Source organism: Crinia signifera, chromosome 5, assembly GCF_055691185.1.
Source record: "Crinia signifera chromosome 5, ASM5569118v1, whole genome shotgun sequence".
NCBI classification, from domain to species: Eukaryota; Metazoa; Chordata; class Amphibia; order Anura; family Myobatrachidae; genus Crinia; species Crinia signifera.
The window spans coordinates 29,635,955-29,660,745 of record NC_139221.1 but is presented as its reverse complement, the minus strand read 5'-3'; the positions used below and the strand labels follow the sequence as shown (position 1 = coordinate 29,660,745).

Here is a 24,791-nt window from a genome sequence, read left to right as displayed (position 1 = left end):
CAAACACAAGTAAATGGCTTGTGGTACTTAAAGACGTCATATCCATGTTTTCTGGCCCTGATTTAATAAAACATAAAAAAAAAAAAAATAAGTTAGATTCATAAGGACTCAATGCCCACTGTGCCCAGTTGGAGCCTGGGTGGCATAATGAATGATTTGTTTTGATTGATTGAACAAGCTTGTACAGATGTGTCTACATACATCTATCCTCCATACAATACAAGTTGTGAATTCCATGTTACTATGTAGCACCGGGCATCTTTTTGTGTGACTTTTTCCGTTTAATAGCATGTTATTTGCAAATTGGAGAGAATTGGACGCACAAGTTGCTTCTGCTGATTAAAATTATTTGCTTCTAAGAAATGGAACGTTACAGTGAGTACTGTACTTGAGTAGAAAATGTCATATTCCAACTTTATGTAACATAGCATTTCACATGCAGATACAACTGCAATCACACTCCGAATACAGACGTCACATGTCATTTTAATCAGCAGAAGCTGCTTGTGCTTCTTTTTTTGCAAATAAAATGCTACCCATTTGCGCTACTAGAAGGGCTATTCTACGCAAAAGGAGGCTAGATGTACATGGACACGTCAGTACTATTATTATTTTCCCTATAGAATCCAGCCTTTGGATGTTCATCTACATATATATACATATATATATATATATATATATATATATATATATATATTTATATGACAATTGGAAAGATGTCCACTCCACTCCACTCCAAACAAAGTATGGTCCCTGGGTGCCCTCCTGGTTCAATAGATACAGGTTCACGGGGGTGTTTGGTGGCACTCGCAGGTTTTTCAAAGAAGCACAATACGCAAATGTGATCTTAACGTTTCAGTTCTTTGTTAGAATTTTCATCAGAAGCTTCTGATGAAAATTCTAACAAAGCACTGAAACGTTAAGAGCACTTGCGTATTGTGCCTCTTTGAAAAACATGCGAGTGCCACTAACACCCCGTGAACCTGTATATATATATATATATATATATATATATATATATATTGCTACTCCTCACCTCTATGAGGCCACTCGACGGTCCAAATTACTCCTTTGTGTGCTAAAAGAAGTCATAACAGAAAGTGAAAGCATTTTTTGCAGGGACACCTGTCTTTTTCAAACTTTCTGGATATGGAGAGAGGGAGCTGTGAAGACAGATATTGGAGGTATGAGCAGATAGAGTCCTGGGGTGTTGTGGAGATTTTGTGGGCTAAAAACTGTCACTGCTCAAAGTGAAAGTACACTGCAGAAGCCGTCATTTTGACAAACTTTGAATTAGTACATAATATAACAGGGAAGCACAACTGAACAAAAAGCACATTGTGTTTTGCTTTTTTTTTTTCATTTGACCGACGTTTAACCTTTAGACCTTCATTTATTACATATATCATGTCATTGATGTGATCGCATTGAATGACTGTTATTAGTTACGGCTTGTTTATGTTTTGCATTATGATCAGCAAGTACAGGTGCATTCCATACCGCAATCCTGTTCCCTCTGCCGTGCAGTCTACATAAAGAACCCACTCTCCTGTACCTGTAGCAACCGCCTGCCTTTGAGTGGTTGTCCCGGCCGCCGCACGCCATTAATAAACATGACAAACATGTCGCCGCTGCAGATGCACATGGCCCAGATTACAATTATCCAAAGTATTTTTTTTTCCTCCCCTCGTTCTGTAATCTTCACAATAAATGTGGCTGTCTGCCGGATAAGTTCACATATCGGATAAGGTCACTGTTCTATTTAGTGACAACTTCCAACAACATGAACTTGCAAGGCTGGAGTTATTTAAGTCAGGAGGGATAAGATCACCGCTTGGCTAGTCTGATTTATCAGGGTTTGACCGGAGTACTTGAGTAGAAAATGTCATATTTCAACTTTATGTTCCTAGCGATACTTTAGTGCGTTTTGTGTCTGAGACTTCAGCGTCGCGGTAGTAAAATTGAAAAAAAGGCTTTCCAATAAGTCAGCCTAACTCTGCCAAATGAGAGTCATAATATATTTCCGTGAACTACTGTACATTGTTTCAAGAGCAATAGAAGCGGCATAAACACAGCGGTTTATCTAATGTGCAGATGCAACATTTATTTAGATAAAGTTCTGTGCAATTCCCGGTGTTTATTTATTTATTATGATGATGATTTTTTTTTCTCCCTACGGAAAATAAGAGGAATCAAATTACGTTATAATCTGTCCCGCTGCCTTTGGGCATTCACCAAAATTTCCAATTTATTTGCTTATATCCTTAGCGCTAGGGATCTACTGTACTGCTAAAGCGATGCTTAGGGCAGTATTAACCCTCATGCCCGGACGCTCACCATATTTAATGTTCCGGGGGAACCCTTGCTGTCAGATGACGGTGAGGATTCCCCCAAACAACCACGCTCACGGCTAATGCAGGGAGCCCGCTGCATTTAGCCACGAGCCTCGCCATTTTAGCGGCTGCGCACACCGTTTCTGTAAAATTTCAACGACGCGGAAATGGCGTGTGAAGGGGGTCAGTTGAATAGTCACACCTCGAAAAAAGCATTGAATATACCCCTATGTGTTTAAATGCTTACGCTTGGAGTGCACATATAGCTGCACATTTGGGACGCCCTCCTGCACCCCAACCCAAGTTTACGATATGCAACATGACAGTGGGTGACAGCGAGAGGCAGAGGAAAAGGGAGGCAGATGGTGACAGGGAAAATCAGTGGGTAACAGGAAGAGGGTGACAGGTACAGTAGTGGGACCCTTTGTCTTAGGGGTCCCTGCTGAACCAATTGTAGAAGTACCGCCTCTGCCCCTAGTTCACAGTTGCCTACATGTAAAGGTGCCCACACATGGATAGATATCGGATCCAATCTGATATCTATCTATCTATCTATCTAATTTCCTTTGAAATCCAGAACACGATTATGATTATGACCACACAAAGAACGAGTAAACGATCAGAGGTTTACTCAATTGTTCAGTGTGGCCATGATCAGGGGTGTTTGGGGTCAGCTTCTCCGCACCCCGCCACTCCACCATCGCAAATTAGCAGTCACCCTCCCCGCTGGCAGACACAGAGAGAAAGGCCAGCGGTGGGCAGGAGATTTCAAATGAATAAGGTGGCCGTTTATTGGCTGAGAGAGCTCTCTCTCTGCCAGTGGTGGGGGTGACTGCGGAGGTGTGGCGGTGGGGTGCGGAGGAGCGTCGGAGGAGTGCTGAGGGTCGCAACATTTCTAGTTACCCTATTGCCTCGCACATGCCGAGACACTCTACTCGCACATGTTAAACAGGGTTTGGGTCAGACAGAAACCAATATGCCATTGCCCGTCTTTCATGGTGGTTTGAAACAGACAAAATGCAACAGGAATGCAACAGGAGGACAATAAAAAAAAAATGGTGAGGAGAGACACAGTACAATCCAGGTAACAAATAAAATGCAATATTTGTATGCGTTCATCTCACTAGATCTGAGATGTAATCAATATTTGATGGTATTTTTACACCATAATAAACATTTACTCCAACATGAATTATGAGAACACTTAAATAGTTTTTGTGATCTTCAATGGGATGTGTATAATGTATAAGGTCACAGCATCCATTAGGGTGAAAATGGTATCTTTCCAGAAGTGCTTCTTTGTAGTGTAATGAGTCACTGCTTTTTTTTCTTTTCCTTTAAAGCTATCATAAGTCTTTGATTAATCACTGACTCGAAAGTATGCAACATCAACATAATAAGATAAGCAGGCTGCAACACTAACATTGCTATCTCTGACCACTAATTAATTAGGCCAGTGGATACTTCTCATCTGCTCTGTGCAAAACATTTTTCAATCCGAAAATGTAAGCATTTTGGACCTTATTCTGGTCCGCGGGCTCCCCCGCGCATTCGCACGGGGAGTGATGTTTTTGTAATGCGCATGCGCATTTATGCACATATGCATATACTGGGGTTAAACGGGCACAGCAAACTGAAAGTTCGCCATCCTGTTCGCACCCACCAGTGTGGGCGTGGGGTGGCGGTGAGGGCGTTCCAATGGAAATTAGGCAGTGATGCGGCTGCCGGGGGCGGGCAGCTGACATCACCGGATATCAGCTGCCTGCCCTATTCCAAGGAACACGCAAAACTAAGGGCCTTATTTTGGTTCATTCTTTCTGACAAAATACTTCTTAGATGGACAAAACCATGTGCGCTGCAGGGGGGCAGATGTAACATGTGCAGCGAGAATTAGATTTGGGTGAGTAATTTTGTTGCTGTGCAGGGAAAATACTGGCTGCTTTATTTTTACACTTCAATATAGATCTCACTTTGAAGTAAAACCCCACCCAAATCTAACTCTCTCTGCACATTTTGCATATGCTCCCCTGCAGTGCACATGGTTTTGTCCATCTAAGAAGGATTTTGTCAGAAAGAGTGAACCAAAATAAGGCCCTAAGAGACCAGAGAGTGTTTTAGTTTTGCGTGCTCGTTCCAAATCATTCGATGGTTGTCTGGACCTGGCTCTGAGGCTTGATCATGCATTTCACATTGAGGGTCAGATGTATCAAGCTTCAAAAAAGTGATAGAATGGATAGTGATAAACAACCAGCCAATCAGCAATCAGCTCCTACCTATCATTTTACAAACCCAGACTGTGACATGGCAGTTAGGAGCTGATTGGCTGGTTCTTTATCACTTTTTGACGCTTGATACTTATGCCCCTAAATGTCTTTATTATGGCACCATTCCACGAATCACATAAATGTGTATAGTATGTGGGCTTCCCCCACATCAGGGGTGGCCAAACCGATCCTCGTGATCTTCCAACAGTTCATGTTTTCCAGGCCACCTGTGGTTCTGTAGAATGTGTCGGTTAGGAATGAATGCAGCACTTGATATAAAATGAGACAGTTAGTACTGACTGTATCTCTGGACCAGCTAGGTGGTGTGGAAAACGTGAACTGTTGGTAGATCACCAGGACCGGGTTGGCCACCCTTGCCCTACAGGATCACCTGTAGGAAACATTTAAAAAGCAAGAAATGATGCCGGATTGGCACTTTTGAATGCCACAAATCTGGTACTACCTGGATAACTAATTGAGCTCCTACTTTTTTTGGTGGTGGGGGGGGGGTTAGATTTACTATGTTGTACATCTATCACTGGGAAAGAAGTAAAGCATGGATCCATCTATTGTCATTTAAGGCCTGATTCAATCAAGACAGCCGAGTATCTGCAAACTGGGCAAGTCTGTGTTTTGTTCTGTTGATTTCAGTTTGGTTTACTGTAGGGGTGACATTTAATAGGATGAGAGATTTAGAAAGTGAGAGATTTGGTAAGATATCTCCAGTTTTTTTTTAAAGCGGCAATCATTTACACTTCCAAATCAAACTGGTTTTGCAGTGTAAATGATTGCTGCTTTAAAAGAAAAAAAAAATTGGAGATTTCTTACCAAATCTCTCACTTTCTGAATCTCTCATCCTATTAAATTCCCCCCTAGGTGTCTAAAAACAGCATGGATCAACAAGTGAAAAAAAAAAAAAAGATTGGAATGCTGCCACTGATCACTGATCCACTGATCCGCGAGTGGCGGCGGTACGCGTCCTACGACCTTTTCATACCCCCACTATCCACGTCGGCGTGGAGTTGATTTTATAAAGTGTGGCGAGCGCAGTGAGCCACCGATCCCGAAGCGTGGCGAGCGCAGTGGATACCTTCACAGGTATCCGCGTCCCCTCGCGGGGCTCGCTGCGCTCGCCACACTTCGGGCTCGGTGGCTCGCTGCGCTCGCCACACTTTATAAAATCAACTCCACGCCGACGTGGATATTGGGGGTATGAAAAGGTCGTAGGACTGCCTATTTCACTGTGGAACTACAAGTACCACAGTGACCTGTCAGCGCTGGGTGCACTGCTGCTGCCCAGCGCTATAACACAGCTTACATAAGGAAAGTAGCCACGCGCTGCGCTGAGAACAGCTAGAGCGGCACGCGCACAGTAAACACAGAGTCTTCCAAGTTTCAAAGTTTCACTGTGCGCGCGGTGGCGCTGTAAAACTACACAAGTACCGAATTTTTTTCTGCAGTTTTGAATAAGGAGTCAAATACAATAACTATGTTATGAGGCTAAATTACTGTATAATTCAGTTAAGAGGGCAAAGTGTTTTCAATGGGTACAAAAACATTTTTATGTAGCCATCTTAAAAAAAAATTGGCCCCAATTTAGATTCAGAAATAATATTGTCCTTCTAGAAAAATGTATTTGACTTCCACAACATACTCATAATACAATTTGGACATCATAACATAATAGGGAGTGTTTTGCCTTCTCCGTTTCTGATTGGCCAGAGAGTTCTATTGGTTTCTCAATGCACATCGCCAAGGACTCGAGTTTTGCCTCCAAATTGTGTGATCGTAGCTACAGCGGTTTGAATGTAAAACACATAAGCTATTTTGTGTAATATGATGCTCGAATGACAGCATCCACTGGCACCATATGCAAATATCCAATTTGCATGTAGTGCTGAAATTGTTCTATCCACAAAATACACAGCTGATGTTTTTAGTCTACTCTAGTTACACTCCCAAAGCTGTTTGTTGACTTTTTTTTTTTAATAGTTCTAACGGAAGATTCAGTATCCTCAAATGTTAAAGCTCAGATTCACTTTATCGAAGAAGCTTGTTTATTTTGCCATATTTCAATGCCTTAAATTTACTTTGGTATTTGTGTATCTGTTGACTATCTGCTCTAAAGTTTGTAGTTCTTAATCCATTTAAAGAGAGGCCGCTTGTAAATCCACAGGTAGAGATAAGAGTCACTGTTTGACGGAGTCTGAACCCTTTTCAAATGAAAAATGTCACTGACAGCATGGAAAACGGAATTATATTTTATAAAGGTTTTTTAAAGATTTTGACGATTCTGGTACTATCAGATAAATGTGTCATGTCCCGAGACCTCGTCGCTCCTTTTTATGCGTAAACGCATCAGTTGGAATCTTATAGTTGCCGGGATGAAAAGAAGGGTTGATGGTTTTTTTTTAACCGCCGAAGCTGGTTAGTTGAATATAGCAGGCAGGAGAAAATAAGATTACTTTTCAGACCTTAATCTATTTATTATTTACTATTTCCATGTATTTTTCTTAGTAGCAGTAGTCAACAATCATACGAAATGTATTCCGGATAAGTTAGTTTTGTTGAGGGACTCAGATAGTGGAATTCCCGAACCGTCTTTTATCAAGAAGCGTTGCATCGTCTATCTTTTATATTCTATATGAAACAGATCTAAGAATGGCAGATTTTTATAGAAAAAAAGGTAGAATTGATTATTTTCACAAAATGATTTTATTTACTTTTTATTTTAATATTTGTAAATAATTTTTATTTAGTTGCTTCAAATTGTTACTAATGAAAGTAGCGATGATTGATGTCTTTAGCATCTTGGCCAATAGTCCAGATTTTGTAGTAGAGTCTTTGTGGCCTTGAGCTGGAAAGGGGTGGAGTTTCACTTTTGGGAGGCGTGCTTTGGTTACAATGGGGCGTGGCCTGGATGGATCAAGAGTATGGTGTCACATATTCTGATATCCAGATATGAGTGTTGGGAATTATAATGGCATAGGAGATCTGTCCTGTTCCTGCAGTATTATGTGCAAACAACAGTAAGGACTCACTAGCTTCCATACTGTTTGTAATTGTGGAATATGAAACTAGGCCACAAATTATTTCTCAGCTTTTTGTCAACTGAAGAACTGTTGAAGTATAACTTCATTACAGTCCTTATACTGGACATGTGTTCCGGTAACCCAGATAGGGTGCTGGCGAGAATCAAACCCATGACCCCAGTGCTGTAGCAATCCAAAGTACTGTGCCACCGTGTAGCCCTAATAATATGAAAATGTCGGTAAGAAATACAACTGTCCAACATATTATGGGCCTGGTTCAGATGTTCTCACAGGAGTGGGGCAGCACATATTTAATGATTCAAGATCTTTGTTGGTCTCATAGCCCCTGCTTCCACTTCCATTGGCCAGCTGTTCAAGCTGTGTCTTCTCTTATAATGAGAAGTTTAATGGTTGTCCCTCCTAGAATTCAGGAATTCAGTGCTGCTTGCGTGCGTCATTGCATTTCCGTCCATCTCTGAATCAGACCCTACAATATATCCATCACAGACATCTAGCGCTTATTGTATGCCACATTAGATACTGTATTTCTACCATGTACAGTATGATTAGCTAACATGTACATTACATGGTCTAAAAAACATGGTATACAGCCGCGTACCTTTATACAGTACTATACTGGTTCTATTTTATGTCACTATATACTGCAGATCTAACATCCTAACACTAGGGGCACTCTTCATAAGAGACTATGGTTGATATTTAGTTTTCGCCAAGATAGCAAAATGAAATTTCTAATTATAACTGACTTTTCATTAATAAATAGAAATGTATAATTAGGTGTTGAATAGAACAATTGCTGATCTAAAGTAACAAATAATAGTTGTATCTCGTCATTTAGCCATTTTACTGGCTGATGATGGGACTGTTCCATTAAAAAAAGGTCTTTTGAACAGTGTCTGCTTATCAGTAAGTATAGTCTCCGTAAGCGCTGTCCGCCATTGCAAGTACCATTTTGCCTCTAGCTCTGATGTGGTTGTTCTAGATCGCTCTCTATACAGTATGCGGATATAAAATATCCTTTTTCTCACATATCTTATCTGACTCTTGTACTGTAACATTACATTTTATGACTGGAGAATTTGGTTCAGCCGCTTCCCTTTCTTCAACTTCCACCAGAATGACACGGTGACCTTGTGTGATCACGCTGTGACCTTGTAAGATGAAGATCAGAGAGCTCGCTGCATTAGTTCTGTGTATTTGACTTCAAAATGCTGAGACAGTGCAGAGATTTAAATCTCAGCTCCGCAGGATTTGGAAGTTGCACTTTGGAAATAAACCGTCTGCCTTTCATAAAGTCAGCGCCGGCAATCTGTGTCCAAACTGATAGGCATGCAGCGGCTATAGTACGGTGCACTTACGTTACAGGAACATACTGTACCCAAGGCCAAGCTCAGGAGTTCTAGAGGGGGGGGGGGGGGGGGTTCCAAGTCTTTCATTTTGTAATGGTGCAAAAACCAAAAAAAAAATAATTAAGAACTTCATAGTCTAGTTTTTTTTACTATAAATAATGAGTATATTTGCATCACAAAGTGGTGCTTATTCATTTATGGGATCCGGTAGAAATAAGTGTATGTATTAATGATTGACAAATAGTGCTAACTTGTCAAGTGCCACCGCTCTTGAGCAGAAGGAACACCACGTGCGAGATGTTTGCCACATGGTTCCCCTCTCTCCACACACACGATTGGCCAGTGAGAGAAGTTGCTGTGGGAAAGTACGAATTAAATCGGGATGGTCATCATCAATGGTTCCATTGGTGGAACCTTGATGATATAACACCATTGGTGGAACCTTGATGGTATAACACCATTGGTGGAACCTTGATGGTATAACATTTGAGGATACTGAATCTTTTCATAATAGGCCCATGAACATTTTCAGTTCACGGCCCCTGAGTCCCTTAATCCGGTCCTGCATCCACTGGGGAACCATTGATGGTCATCCCTGCTCTATTACTCACTGGGCTGCAGGACAATCAGAGTCTGAGGGTGGGGCTTTGTTGGTGCATCACAGGGTGGGGCTATACTACAAGTCCAGGTACCAAGTAGGAAATCAAAACATTGTGGGGATTTGTACCAGCGATGGTGAAGAACCAATGGATTTCCACCATCAATGGTTTGTAACCATCAATGGTAAGCGCTAGAACGGACCAGAGAAGACTTGTCGGAGGATGAAACAGGTGCCAGCACATTATTGTTAGCGGTAGGAAGGTACTTTATATCTCTCCGCATTATCTCTCACCAAGATTTGATACCTCTCCCCCTATCATACCTATATCCTATAAATGTGGGTAAAAGATAGGATATATGTCAGTCTGCGCTAAAGATCTGCAGCCGGATGTCAAAAAGAGATTTAAGAGGTGTCACCACACCTCCAAAAGGAAAACACTAAAGCATACAAGAAAAATCTCAATGTCACTGACAGTGGCGCTTGGAAGTGAGGAGTAAAAAGAAGCATTAAATATATTAAAATATCTTACTCCCCTGTGTTTGTATTTGAGGTCCCCTCTTTCTTCTAGTGCGATTTCCTTCTCAGGACATATGAAAAATATAAGGAGACAAAAAGCACAGATCTTCGTGCAATACTGAGAGTTGTATTCAGCAGTGTGAAGAAATTTCTTCAAGAATAAATTTGTAAACCACCAGTGTATGGTTTTTATATTACGGAGGAAGCCCTCCTATATAATTTACTCACAGAGTATCATTAGTATAACAGCATATCAGGGGGGGTCTTTTCTCCACTCCACTTCCTTACTTCGCAGTAAATTTCTAAAGTAAGACGTAGATGCTGTAGTGGATACTTTAAAAGGTTTCTTTTTATTTATACAATGGTACACACGGATAAAAAAAGAGAGGGTGATGGGTGTACTTAGCTTTCAAAAAGGATCGGTCAGGTTTTTTCCAAAGATGTAAAAGTCAGGAAAAATCGGGGCCCCGATGTCCTTTCCGTCCTAATGAGAGCCAGTCCCCACCACTGCAGTAGTAACAGAAGAGTCCCCACCAACGCGTTTCGATCTGTTAGTGATCTTTGTCAAGGTGTATAGGTACTCTTCTGTTCAGGGTTTAAATAGCACACTAATCGTTAGATGTGTAACAGCTGAGGTGTATACTGTATACATCATAAATCTCTCATAGAGATACAGTGTCCTGGAGTTCGTTATACAGTCTCCGGGGTTCCGGTAATGAACTTCCGGTAGCGCACGTCACTTCCGGTGACGTCATATTCTCCGCGATCTCGGCATCTGAATGTATGCGGCTGGTCATTTCCGTGTTTCACTTCCTGGTATTGCGTTCCATTCCTCAGGCACAGGACTTGTTCTGGTCACGTGTTCCTGATCTTATTAGATCTTTTTAATATTTTTATAATGTTTTTATTAGATCTTTTTCATGTTTTAAGCTTTTTTCAAAAGCTTTTCTATAATGCACTTGTCACTTTATACAAGCTAAAGAAAGTTTACATATACAGAAACCGATGCTGCTATATTCCATTTCTTTCAGAAAATATTTAGTTCCAATTCCAGACAAAAAACGGCAAAACGAGAGATGAAAAGATGGCCGCCGTATCACATGATCAGGAACACGTGACCAGAACAAGTCCTGTGCCTGAGGAATGGAACGCAATACCAGGAAGTGAAACACGGAAATGACCAGCCGCATACATTCAGATGCCGAGATCGCGGAGAATATGACGTCACCGGAAGTGACGTGCGCTACCGGAAGTTCATTACCGGAACCCCGGAGACTGTATAACGAACTCCAGGACACTGTATCTCTATGAGAGATTTATGATGTATACAGTATACACCTCAGCTGTTACACATCTAACGATTAGTGTGCTATTTAAACCCTGAACAGAAGAGTACCTATACACCTTGACAAAGATCACTAACAGATCGAAACGCGTTGGTGGGGACTCTTCTGTTACTACTGCAGTGGTGGGGACTGGCTCTCATTAGGACGGAAAGGACATCGGGGCCCCGATTTTTCCTGACTTTTACATCTTTGGAAAAAACCTGACCGATCCTTTTTGAAAGCTAAGTACACCCATCACCCTCTCTTTTTTTATCCGTGTGTACCATTGTATAAATAAAAAGAAACCTTTTAAAGTATCCACTACAGCATCTACGTCTTACTTTAGAAATTTACTGCGAAGTAAGGAAGTGGAGTGGAGAAAAGACCCCCCTGATATGCTGTTATACTAATGATACTCTGTGAGTAAATTATATAGGAGGGCTTCCTCCGTAATATAAAAACCATACACTGGTGGTTTACAAATTTATTCTTGAAGAAATTTCTTCACACTGCTGAATACAACTCTCAGTATTGCACGAAGATCTGTGCTTTTTGTCTCCTTATATTTTTCATATGTCCTGAGAAGGAAATCGCACTAGAAGAAAGAGGGGACCTCAAATACAAACACAGGGGAGTAAGATATTTTAATATATTTAATGCTTCTTTTTACTCCTCACTTCCAAGCGCCACTGTCAGTGACATTGAGATTTTTCTTGTATGCTTTACTATATCCTATAAAATTGAACCGCCGCTGTCCGTGAGAGCCTCTGGACGCACCAATGACCATGAGAAATAGGTCCTGGCCCAATGACCGTCTTCCACTTAAGTGAATCGGTGACCTTATAAGTGCTGTATACTTCTGCATTTCTAATAAGAATGCATAAAGTGTTTCCATGTGACATCACAGGGATCTCCATGCACGCCATGATCTTCCTAATGAGTGTGCATGTGATTTCTCATTCAGCCCTCACAGTCAGAGCAATGCTAATATATGTTACTTCTGAAATTAAGTGACGCTATTGTTAGAACTTTTTTTTACTGGTATCCATTGTATTTGTATTTTACATACAAGTCAAACATTTGAGATTTATTTGAATCAATATGTATACTGGCAGTTTGCAATAATGGAGCAATACATTGTTTGCTCTGGGGATTTAAAGCGCCCTGATCTGTACAGTGGGGCTGGTCAGACAATTCGGACAACTGTCCTCCCAGTGGGGCAGATGTATTAAGCCTTAACAAGAGTTAAATGCAAGGGTGATAAAGAGAGATATACATCCAGCCAATCAGCTCCTTACTGACTTTTTTCAAACACAGGCTGTAACATGGCAGTTAACAGGTGATTGGCTAGACGTTTATCTGTCTTTATTACCTTTGGATTTATCTCTTGTTAAAGCTTAATACGTCTGCCCCAGTGTTGGGTAACTTGTGACTTACCTCTCAAGCACCACATCATGTAGAACACCAAATCCCAGCATGACAGGAAGAATCATGGACTATGCACACCCAGAGAGAAATGCCGTTCTAGGGAGCAGGGCTGCCATTAAAAAATGTAGGGCCGAAGACTGAAATAAATAGCCAGCTCCCTTGCCCCCCATACATGCACCCTAATACAGCCACAAAAATATACTGAGCAATCCAGCCAAAGCTGGGAAAACAATTATACAATTTGGCCTGATTTTGACCTGATTTCGACGGATCGGGCCAAAAAATCAGGTGAAAAGTGTCAAATCGTATGTGTTTTGCCTCAGATTCCGATCAGATGTATGGTACTGTGTTCATCGAATCAGAGCCAGAGATCGCAAGTGCAGGTAAGGTGCATGGAGATTTGTAGGTGTGAGTCTCCCTACTGACAATCAGCAAGTATGGCATGAGTAGGGAAGTGTATTTGCTACCTATGCTGAATTGCTCATACATAGGGTGGCCAATCCCGGGATCGGGATCGGCGGGATCCCGGGATTTGGCCCCCAAAACGCCGGGATTTCAATCCCGGGATTGGAATTTCCAGTCCCGGGATTTCGGGATTAAACTGCGCATGCGCAGTTTAATGCCGGGCAGCGTCTGAGCACTCAGACGCTGCCCGGCTTCTCCCATACCCCGCAGTGCGCAGCATGACGAGGTCACGCTGCGCAGGGCACAGCCGCACATCCGCCTCGGCCACCGAATCGCCCGCCCACCCAGCGCTCCTGGCCACCCGCCCACCCAGCGCTCTCGGCCACCCGCCCACCCAGCGCTCTCGGCCACCCACCCAGCGCTCCCTGCCACCAAGTCCTCCCACCCAGCACTCCCTGCCACCCCGCCTTATGAGATTTCCTACCCGCCCATTCAGCAACCCAGCTCCCGGCTGCACCAGGGACCAGGCTACCGGCGGCCAGGGTGTTTTTTATTATTAGGGAAGCCAATCCCGGGATCCCGGGAATCCCGGGAATCCCGGGATTGAGCATTTTTCAATCCCGAATCCCGGGATTGAAAAAATGCCCCGGGATTGGCATCCCTACACAGTATCTCTTCATACAGTAGGTAGTACAATAAGATTTTTGTTCCCTGTGCCCATTTTATGTTTGCACTTAGATGCGAATTGCTTCCATCTCTGAATGAGGCCCCGAGTGTGCACAGCCTTGCACACACAAGTCGATTACCAGACTATAGTAATAGAACGATTTAGCAGCAGCATTACAGAACACTCACAGATCCTTGATGCTGACAGGAATCATGCCGCTGTGCAAGCTGTGTCTGTCTGTGAGAGGCAATTCCGTAAACACAAACTCCAACATGGAGACAGACACTTCCAGAAACAGTTGTTCTCCGCACGGAGTATGACGTGGACAGATAATCAGTGCGATAACTGGACCAGCCACGCCGTGAAGCATAAACGTATCCCTTCCAAACTATAAACTGCAGATAATCACACATGGAAGTTTGGACATTTCGGTGATCAAATCTCATTTGCTTACATGCACCCAAAGCACCAGCAGACGGGACAGAGATTACATTAGTTTTGAATAATGTCAGCCTTCACGTTATCAAGTCTCTTGTCTTTTATTAAGTGATTGAATGCGCTGCATTTCCAATTGTGAACAAAGAAGGGTTCCTAACCCAACTGAATGCAGAATCCTCAGCACTGACATGACTCTCTTCTAACTATGGAACTTTCCTTAAGGAGTCTCTTAGAATATTTAATTTTATTAAGAGATATACAAACCAAAGACATCTCTCACCCACTTGTGTATAATTGCAAGAACATTGGTCATTAATAAACATACAATGAGTAAAGTATATGAATGCATCCTAGGTAATACTGTACATCCTCTGCTAATCTGCAAGTACCAGTAATGTTCTCACTGATACCCTATTCACACTGCACAAATAACCCAGGTCCGGCCCGGGTTATAGGCGGGTCAACCCAGGTCACTGTGCAGTGTGAAATTGGCCTTTTGAAAAATATGACCTGGTTTAAAAGAAGGGTTTTACCCAGGTTGGATCGGAGTTGCTGGGCAGCGTGAACGGATAACCCGGGTCCTGTTCGCACTATAGGGAGGAGGTAGCGTCAGCTCCAAGTGCTGCTTCCTCCCCCACCCCCCCGGTGACATGCCAGCACTCTGCCCTCCCGAAGATGTCAGTGACCCGGCATTTGCGATGTGAAAGCGGTATGAATGTACATATGCAGGAAGAATGTCAACATTACAGATTTAGGGTTAGGCTGCGGCTGGCATTGGGTTTAGGTTGGGGCTATCGCAGGATAAAAATGTTGTGTCAACCTGTCGACTGACAACACTCAATACGTCACTGTCATTTATGTGTCGGCATACTGACTGTTGACCTTCAGACTGGTTTCAACTGGAAATATATTGAGGAGCAGACTTGTATGTTATACTGCAACTTTATATCGTTGTACAAAAGGACATGCCCCCCCCTACCCACCTGCCGTCTCTCTCTCTCACGCTCTTTTACTCTACCTCTCTCTTTGCACCTGCTCTCTTTCTCGATCTCTCTTATCTCTCTTTCTCCGTCTGTTTCCTCACTCCCATTCTCTCTCTTTCTATCTCAATTTCTCTGTGCTCTCTTCCTATCCCTCCTACTCATTCTCTCTCTATCATTTGCTTCTTGTTCTCTCTCCGTCTGTGCTTCCGAAGAGTGACTCAGCAGCAGTGGGAATTGCTGGGAGGGATCCGGTTGGATCCACCTGAGAGCACAATGTAGAAGGAAGCCTATATTGCTCTATGTGTATGCCTTCTTCCGCGGTCACTTGCGATGGCGCTAGGTTTGCCCGGGTGATCTGGGCTGTAGGGGATGTTGGAATAACTCCCCATTGCTCTGATGTGTACCTGGCAGAAGAGACAGAGCTATATTATGCTGCTTTCACACTGCAGAAATGGGTAAAGACCCGGTATTCTTAAATGGGACTTTAAAACGGGTCTGAGCCTTAAGACATTTCACATTGCAGGTGAAAACCGTTTTAAAAAGCATTTAATACCATTCACACATTCAACCCATTTAACCCCCAACAGACACATTTAAAGCCATAGAAATAGAGCCGTTCACACTGCCAAAAAACGGCTCTGAAACGGGTAGGACACTGCTCTTTAACCGTTTAACAAATACCGGTAACTGCAGCTCTACCCGTTTAAAAAGGCTAAAAAAACGATAGAGCTGCAGTGTGAAAAGGGTATTAGTATAAGAAAAAAGAAAACGGTACTTGTGAGTTATCCGGGCTGCCGATTTTGTCCTTAAGTTTGATTAACTTAAGGACACCCGACCGACGCGATGCCCACGATTTAGCTCCAAATCGGGGGCATCGCGTCGGTCGTGGCCGTTATAAGGGGCCGCGACGCGATGCCCCCGATTTCCCATAGACAGTAATGTTAAAAGACACGATATCGGGGGCATCGCGTCGGTCGTGGCCGTTATAAGGGGCCGCGACGCGATGCCCACGATTTCCCATAGACAGTAATGTTAAAAGACGCGATGGACCCGATTTCCCATAGACAGCAATGTTAAAATAAAATTACAATGTGAAATTGGGCAATATGTTTTTAAAAAAAATGTTTCATGGCCCCCCACCACCGTTAACGCCACCCCGCTATTGACGCCAACCCGAAGCGTGGCGAGCGCAGCGACCCCGCGAGGGGCGGCGGTACGCGTCCTCCGACCTTTTCATGCCCTACTATCCACTAGGGCGTGGAGTGAGAATAGAATAGTGTGGCGAGCGCAGCGAGCCACCGAGCCCGAAGCGTGGCGAGCGCAGCGAGCCCCGCGAGGGGACGCGGACACCTGTGAAGCCCGCAAGGGCACGCGGATACCTGTGAAGGTGTCCGCGTCCCCTCGCGGGTCTCGCTGCGCTCGCCACGCTTCGGGCTCGGTGGCTCGCTGCGCTCGCCACACTATTCTATTCTCACTCCACGCCCTAGTGGATAGTAGGGCATGAAAAGGTCGGAGGACGCGTATCGCCGCCCCTCGCAGGCTCGCTGCGCTCACACGCTTCGGGTTGGCGTCAATAGCGGGGTGGCGTTAACGGTGGTGGGGGGCCATGAAACATTTTTTTTAAAAACATATTGGCCAATTTCACATTGTAATTTTATTTTAACATTGCTGTCTATGGGAAATCGGGTCCATCGCGTCTTTTAACATTATTGTCTATGGGAAATCGTGGGCATCGCGTCGCGGCTCCTTATAACGGCCACGACCGACGCGATGCCCCCGATTTCGGGCGCGATGAAAAAATCGGCAGCCCGGATAACTCACAAGTACCAAGAAAACTTTGATTTATTTTAAAATATATAATTTTATTTAATAAAATCCTGTAGTGTTGGCGCAAGTTGTGTTATTTTGTGAGTTATTGATTCTGGTAAGACAGCCAGGCAGGGATGTGACTGATGTTGAGGATCAATCAAGTGTTCAGCACGTGTCTCATTTTGTGTCTGCGCAGGAGAGTTGGAAATGCTGCAGAAAGACGGAGAGCGCAGGGTCCAGAGCCGACAGCAGCTTCCGGTTGGCACGACCTGGGGACCTTTTGCTGGCAAGATGGATTTACACAATGACAGCAACACCTTGGTACGTGCCTGATTTTTTTTTTCTAATTAAGTCAACTATGGTACATTCTCAGATAATGTTACATAATTATTGTCACATGATACAAAAATTGGAATTAAGAATAATGGAGATAAATGTTTGGAATTCAGATTTTCAACCCATCTGCCTGGTGTCTTAGGTATCACTGTCTAAGTAATATCCTTCTTATGCGTGTGACACCGCTGGCTGACGTTACATCACGAGGAGTGGCGACTAGGTCATGTGGCTAGTTTCTATCCCATGTGCTGTAACAGAGCATGCAAACTGTGATCACACTGTGTGATGTTTATAAAGCAGCTGCCTGCACTGGACCCACCCCCTATGCACATGACATCATGATGTCACACTGAGGGGGGGCGGAGCCACCAGCTCCTGAAAGTGCAGTACCGCCCAGAGTGTCTTGAGGACTCTCCGATTGGATGTACAGATACGCAGCATGCTCATTACATATTCTTCCCTCTGCATGTGGAAGCCCGGGCCACATCACCAACTCTTTTTGGGATAAATTTACTAAGATGGGAGTTCTAGTGCTGATGGTATGTAGCAACCAGTGCCGGATTTCCCACGAGGCACGCGCCTATGGGCAGCACCTGCTGGGGGCTGCACAGCATTCCCCCTTCTCGCAGGAGGGGGGATCGTGAAGAGTCCGCGAACCGCAGAGGGGGGAGTCGCATGGGGGGGTCCGCGAATTGCGAAGAGGGGGTCGGTCCCTGAATCGCGGGAGGGAGGTCCGTAAAACACGCGTGCGCGGGGGGGGGGGATGTTGTGCCTATGGGCGGCCTGTCACTTAAATCCGGCCCTGCTTATCACTGCTTCATACAGTACATTTACCCCAAACTCACATGCACTTTTGCTTTGCACTCACTTTAGAACATGGATGGGGAACCTTCGGCCCTCCAGCTGTTGTTGAACTACACATCCCAGGATGCCCTGCTACAGTCTTGCTCTTTGGCCATGCTGAAACTTTTGCAGGGCATGCTGGGATATGTATGTAGTTCAACAACAACAACCAGGAGGGCCGAAGGTTCCCCATCCCTGCTTTAGAATCCGCCCCTGTGTGTTGGGGTCATTAAAAGCTGATAACCATGGATTTAAATGACCAATTGCTCGAAAATGGTACCTCTCAAGAGCTTATACTATTTGTAATTACTCATAAAAAGGTATATTTTAAATATAAATCTCTTATTTTTCTATCACAAAATTGTGTTTGTTCTTTTGGCCAACAAAATTGTGTTTGTTCTTTTGGCCAACCCAGATACATGTTCACTAAACACAAAAAGATGCAGTTTCTGACCTCGTAGAGACTATGGAGTTGCAGTCATCAGCTTATAATTGATTTAATGCTGGTGCTTTATTCACACCATGTACGCGGCAGACATGACAGCCTTAATTTGACAGACCGCATCATATATACGCTAGTAGCGTAGTCAGTTACTTTCCAGCCAATCGATCCTCAATGTTTAGCAGCCTCTTTATATACTAATCCGGACTGTGAATCATGTAAGTTGAAATGACTTTTCAGATGTGAGACCTTTTAACAAAGGACATTAGGAGGTGCTTGGGTAGGAAAGCTCCTTACTCTGAGCTGTGAGATGCCACAGATACGTACAAATTCCAGACAGGATTCAGAGGCTGCTGTTAATGACTATGGATGCTTGTCCAATGCACATCAAGACCGTACCAGGCCAATTTTTCTAATGAATAGGAATAATATGATTAGTAAGAATAACACAATGACATGTCGTCCATCTAAGAGAATATTGTATAATACATTGCACTGTACAATGTTCTTACCCAGAAATACAGTAGGAAAATATAGATGGATAGGAAAATATCTTTAATTACCCCCCCCCCCCAAAAAAAAATTGTGTTTATTTATTATTTATTTACAGTCTCTTATCTAGCGCAACCATTTCCGTTGCGCTTTACAATAGGAAACAGTGATAATACATACCTGGTAGTAACAATCCGACATGGAGGTAGAAGGACCCTGCTCGCAAGCTTACAGTCTATAGGGATAATAGGAGGGATACAGAAGGATAGGATTCCATAGCACGGCGGTCCCACCAGATTACAAGACAGTCCTGATGGGATGCAATTAGATATGAATGCTACTGGAGGTTATGCGGGGGTTCTGGAATATGATAAGCTGTCTGAATAGGTGAGGTTTTCAGGGAATGCTTGAATGTTTGGTGGCTAGAGGAGAGTCTAATTTTAATTATAGGATATATAGGGGAGGGCCCCAGACTGCATCATAGTTGCCTACCTATGATTGTGCCTCTCCGGGAGAAGACTGGGAGAGGAGACCAGACACCACACGCCTGGGGGAGGTGGCGAGGATGACTTCACCATCTTAAAAGCAAATTGACACGATTCGCGTCATTTTAGTCCTGCCCTCTTCCCAAAGAGCCACTAAATTCCAGCATTTGAATAATTGAATTAGAAGCTCCTGGGTGGTACGCTGGACTCCGGGAACATGCAGGAAGCTTGCCTACCTTCCTGGGGAGCCGGGAGGGGACCCGATTTTTGGGAGTTTCCTGGCCATTTCGAGGTGTAAGCACACCCTAACTACACGTAATGAGCGTTACAACCTTTGGGAGATTTGTGGTGCCACACACAAAGGTGCTGTTATCAGAAATGTGGGGGAACATTGATGGGATTCCTGGGCGGTGGTTATTCCTGGTGCCAAAGTGGTCCATACAGTGGGTGTGTTATGGGAGTGTCATTGGCGTGGAAATGCAAGTGGCTGTATTCCCAGCCACACAGACACAGGAATAGGTGGCCTTTGCTTTTGCTTGCGTCTCAGAATCAGGCCCGCAATGCCTTAATCATAATACTAGAATTCTTGCTGTAGGAATGATAACAGATACAGCTAGTTACTCTTTAGCCATTCCCTCCCTCTGATTCCTTACAATATTCCTGATTCAAAGCTGGAACACACTTGACCACTCGCCAATTATAATTCTCCAATCTGTTTAGCAACTGCCCGACCATACACTGCATCTTGCTTATGTTTCATCCGTAGCATTCTAATCTAATGGTTCTACAAAGGTTTATGTTATGACTGTATATTCAGGGCTGTAGAGAACAATGGCACATGTAAAATTCCCATAGCACACTGCATAGACCATAGGCTATTTGCAGTGTATTTGGGTCAATTTGTGTTTTCCTTGTCTAGATCATCCCCCTAAAGTGTGGGAGACTCCCAGTTGATCAGGTCGTCCCCTGCAATTCCTGAATGAATTGGTGGATCTCCCGAAACTTTTCTGGCAAGTTAGGGTAGATAATGCCAGGCGTTCAATAGGGAGGGGATGGGCTAACATGTTTTTTTTAACCTTGCCTCTCCCCATAGACCTGTGACTCATGCCACTATGGGGGCGGAGCCAAATGATGTGCTCCACCAACCACCACCACAGTGGTGAGCTGCATCTCCACATCATGCTTCTCCCAGAGAGGAGAAATTATACAGTATATCAGCAAGTATGATGCACCTGCAATGAGTTTATAAACTGATTTGAACAACTACTGTACATTTTTGTGTAAAGCTGTACTCTTGCCAGCAATATACCTTACACTTATCAGTTTGAATGTTTTGTTTTGGTTTATTTGTGCATACTGTACTTAAACGCAGTAGGATACTGAATTGATTGATCTACACCCCCCACCCTTTATATAAACCGGAAATGATGTGAGCGATTCTCTGTGTGTTACCTCACCGGTGTCTCTGCTGCTTTGCTATCGCGCATATACAGTCATTTGTGTTTGTCTTACACAGTGTTGGGGGAAGTTGTGAGATTTTACATGTGCTGTCTTTGATCTACAAGCAGGCCACTGGGAATAAGTTCAGTGTGAACAATTCAATAGGCCATTGTCATCTGTGTGATGGAAACACTCTGATTACAGGCCTAAATAAAGCAATGGCTATGTAAGGGGCTTCCAGGAGCCTAAAATATGCCTGCTGAGACTATTGTCATCACATGGGCTCCTGTATATACAGTTTCTGTTGCACAAAGGTGCTTTAAATAGCATATCCCCTCATGTGGCTGGTATCTCTTCATATGAATAGCAGAGTCCTAGCAAGAAGTAACATATAAGTGTATCTGACTGTATGCGATCTAACGTGGCCTTTACAGCATCGGAACAATACTGAGCCTCGGCGGCATGAGACTATAACACACTAAGAAAGGGGAATACTCGATCCAAATTAGCACTCGTTAACGGAATAACACCCCCCTCACCCCCCCCACAACTGTCCTGCTTTTTGAGTACTGCCCTACTGTTTGGAATGAAGGTGAGGGACTTTCTCACCGGTGCGTGATTGCAAGTGGGTGTGGCAGCCCCGAGGCCACACCCACTTGCAGTGTGGCCACACCCCTGTTCCGGTGTACCAGCTTCTTACTCTCAGATGTCGGGAGGTATTCTAAAGGGATTAATCTAAACTGTTTATCTGTGATGTTGTGGTTCAGTCTCCAATGCTGGCAGTGGCGACCCCACACAGCTTTTCTAGCTTCAGCAAAGCACAGTGCCAAGGCACATGGTTCAGTCGCCTATACACATTCATCAGCAAACCAGCAATGGCATTAGGCAGAAGACACTGGTGAGGAAAGAGACACTATGGGCCAGGCCAGGCAGGTAAGTGATGGTAAGTATCGACCTCATATTCAGATCATTGTGATACGACACATAATACGACACTACTGCTGGAATACTAAATTTGTACCCTAATTGTATACATAATTGAAAGTATAACCTCCTACTCCACAGAAGAAAAGGTTTGGGTGTTACCAGGGCTATTTTTCAGCAGGCTCCAGCAGGACCTGAGGCCCTTATTCTAGTTCACTCTTTCTGACAAAATCCTTCTTAGATGGACAAAACCATGTGCACTGCAGGTGGGGCAGATGTTACTTGTGCAGAGAGAGTTAGATTTGGGTGGGGTTTTACTTCAAAGTGAGATCTATATTGCAGTGTAAAAATAAAGCAGCCAGTATTTACCCTGCACAGAGACAAAATGACTCACCCAAATCTAATTCTCTCTGCACATTTAAAATCTGCCCCCTGCAGTGCACATGGTTTTGTCCATCTAAGAAAGATTTTGTAAGAAAGAGTGAACTAGAATAAGGGCCTCAGTTACTGCTGGAGCCTGCTGAAAAATAGCCCTGGGTGTTACTGATTTAAGGATGAAGCCTTGCCGTTTAGAGGCATTATTTTGGGTGAATATAGGTGTGGCTTGGAGTGGGATGTTGCCTAAAATCTTCAAAGGTTCTTTTAGGCGTTATAAAGTCTAGTATCAAGAAACTAGGCCAGATGCACTAAAGTGATATAATGGAGAGTGATAAACAGCCAGCCAATCAGCTCCTACCTGCCATGTCACAGACTGTGTTTAAAAAATGTCAGGCAGGAGCTGATTGGTTGGTTGTTTATCACTCTCCACTTTATCACTTTTGAAGCTTAGTGCACCTAGCCCATTGCATTTTATTTTCACCAAATTTCTTGAAATTGGTGCTTCCTAAAATCCTGGTACCTAATACAGTTGCCTCCATATAGGACCCGTCATTGCCCTTTTTGCATCCTTGATAATGGTGCTGCAAACTGTATCATCATGGCCCCGCCCCCTCTCTGCACTACATCATGTTGCAGCAGGAGGTGTGGCGATAAGAAAAGAATTGTCCCTAGCCAAGTCCCATGCAATGGACATACTTTACACTGTGTTAGATGGTGCCGGATGACTGTCCGACAGTCGGGATCCCGACAGTCAGTATACTGACATCGGAATCCCGGCTGTTTAACTGCCCACTGGCAGGGGCTATTCTCCCTCGTGGGGGGTCCAAGACACCCATAGAGGGAGAATAGAACCTGTGGTGAGTGCAGCAAGTCACCAAGCCTGCAAGGGATTTGTTTGTGCTCACCCCACTGTCGGAGAATTGGTAGTCGGGATGCTGATGTTGGTATATTGACCGTTGGAATCCCGTCTGTCGGCCAGTCTTACCATCAGTGTTTATGTTGTCTACAGTGAAACATTGTTAAAGTTTTATCAAACGATGAACAAAGAGGACTTTACGCAGTAACTCAATATCTCCACACGGAGTTGGCTTTAGCAAATGTTCCAGGCATGCTTTAGGAACCCTGATGGTGCCCTGCTAGGGTTTAAGTTGGGGATACAATCTATTCATCTTCTGCAAGGTTGGCCATCCACCATCAGTAGGTAACATCAAATGATGGTTTCCCACCAATGGTTGTGCCATCAATGGAAGCAATCAATGGTTCTCCACCATCAATGGCTAAGAGGCAGCAACATTTTTGCTTGTGAAATTGTTGATGCTTTAAATCTGAAAGCTATATCACCGGAAAAAAATGCACTGGTTGCCGCAACCTGCAGATAATTCCAAATGGGCTTGTATTATTACCTTTAGCCTATATTTGTATTGGCTCCTACCTGTGTGGAAAAGGGGGGCTGCCGCTGGCGGTGCTGCCTGGCCTGGAAGAAAAGATAGCAAACCCCTGCCACTGGTCTGGTCCTGTAATCTGGATTGACATGACTCCTGTAAATGGAGTGACAGGTGCATCAACCAGTTCCAGTGCAAAAGTGGAGGCTTGACTGCCCATGCGCAAAATACAGGCATCTATGGACTGCATCGGTTGCAGCCTATAGAAAACGGAGAGGGCTTACAATCAGCCAGAGAGTGGCTTCCCACAGGAAGCCAGCACACTGCTAATCACTTCCTGGTCTGACAGTCCCATAGGGAGGAAATACCTCCCCTGGGACTAATTGTCCTGTGGGTGGGTGACTGGTAGGTAAGACTTCCAATAGGAAGTCACTGCCAGTCACAACAAAGGACAGTCCACCCATGGACTGCATTTGGCTCACTCTCAGTGGCACAGCCCACAGGTAGAATCCACCTCTAATATACTGCCATATTCTGCATGTTAACACCTGCGTCAGTCAGTAAGTTACCATAATACATGGCTGCCATATTTATGGGTTAAATATTTAGCACACTGTCTCTGTTCTACATTTTATTAAGAATGATGAAAAATATATCTCTCAGCTACGTGTCACATGTGTTCATGTTTTTGCTCATAAAGATGCAGCGTATCGAGATATTGATCTCTTCCCTAATACATTTTCTGGAGACAATACCAGGTAAAGTGATTTTCAGGAGCAGACTCAAATGGCCTTGTATGACCTTCTGCCAGATCCCACAAAATAGTCAGGCTTTATAGCTTGTCGTGTGCATAAAGTATGGTAGTACGCGGCTGTATCAATGGGGATGGTGTCGTTGA

The 24,791-nt window shown here is 43.9% G+C and overlaps 1 protein-coding gene across 2 annotated transcripts in view; it reads left to right on the top strand.

Annotated features, from left to right (window-relative positions):
• Positions 1-24,791, top strand: part of ZFPM2 (zinc finger protein, FOG family member 2) — a 345,016-nt gene that overhangs the window by 129,128 nt on the left and 191,097 nt on the right. For both annotated transcript variants that reach the window (XM_083186879.1, XM_083186880.1), the window contains one exon: positions 17,368-17,492. In XM_083186879.1, the coding sequence (XP_083043005.1) occupies positions 17,368-17,492 (125 nt within the window). The remainder of the gene's footprint in view (positions 1-17,367; positions 17,493-24,791) is intronic.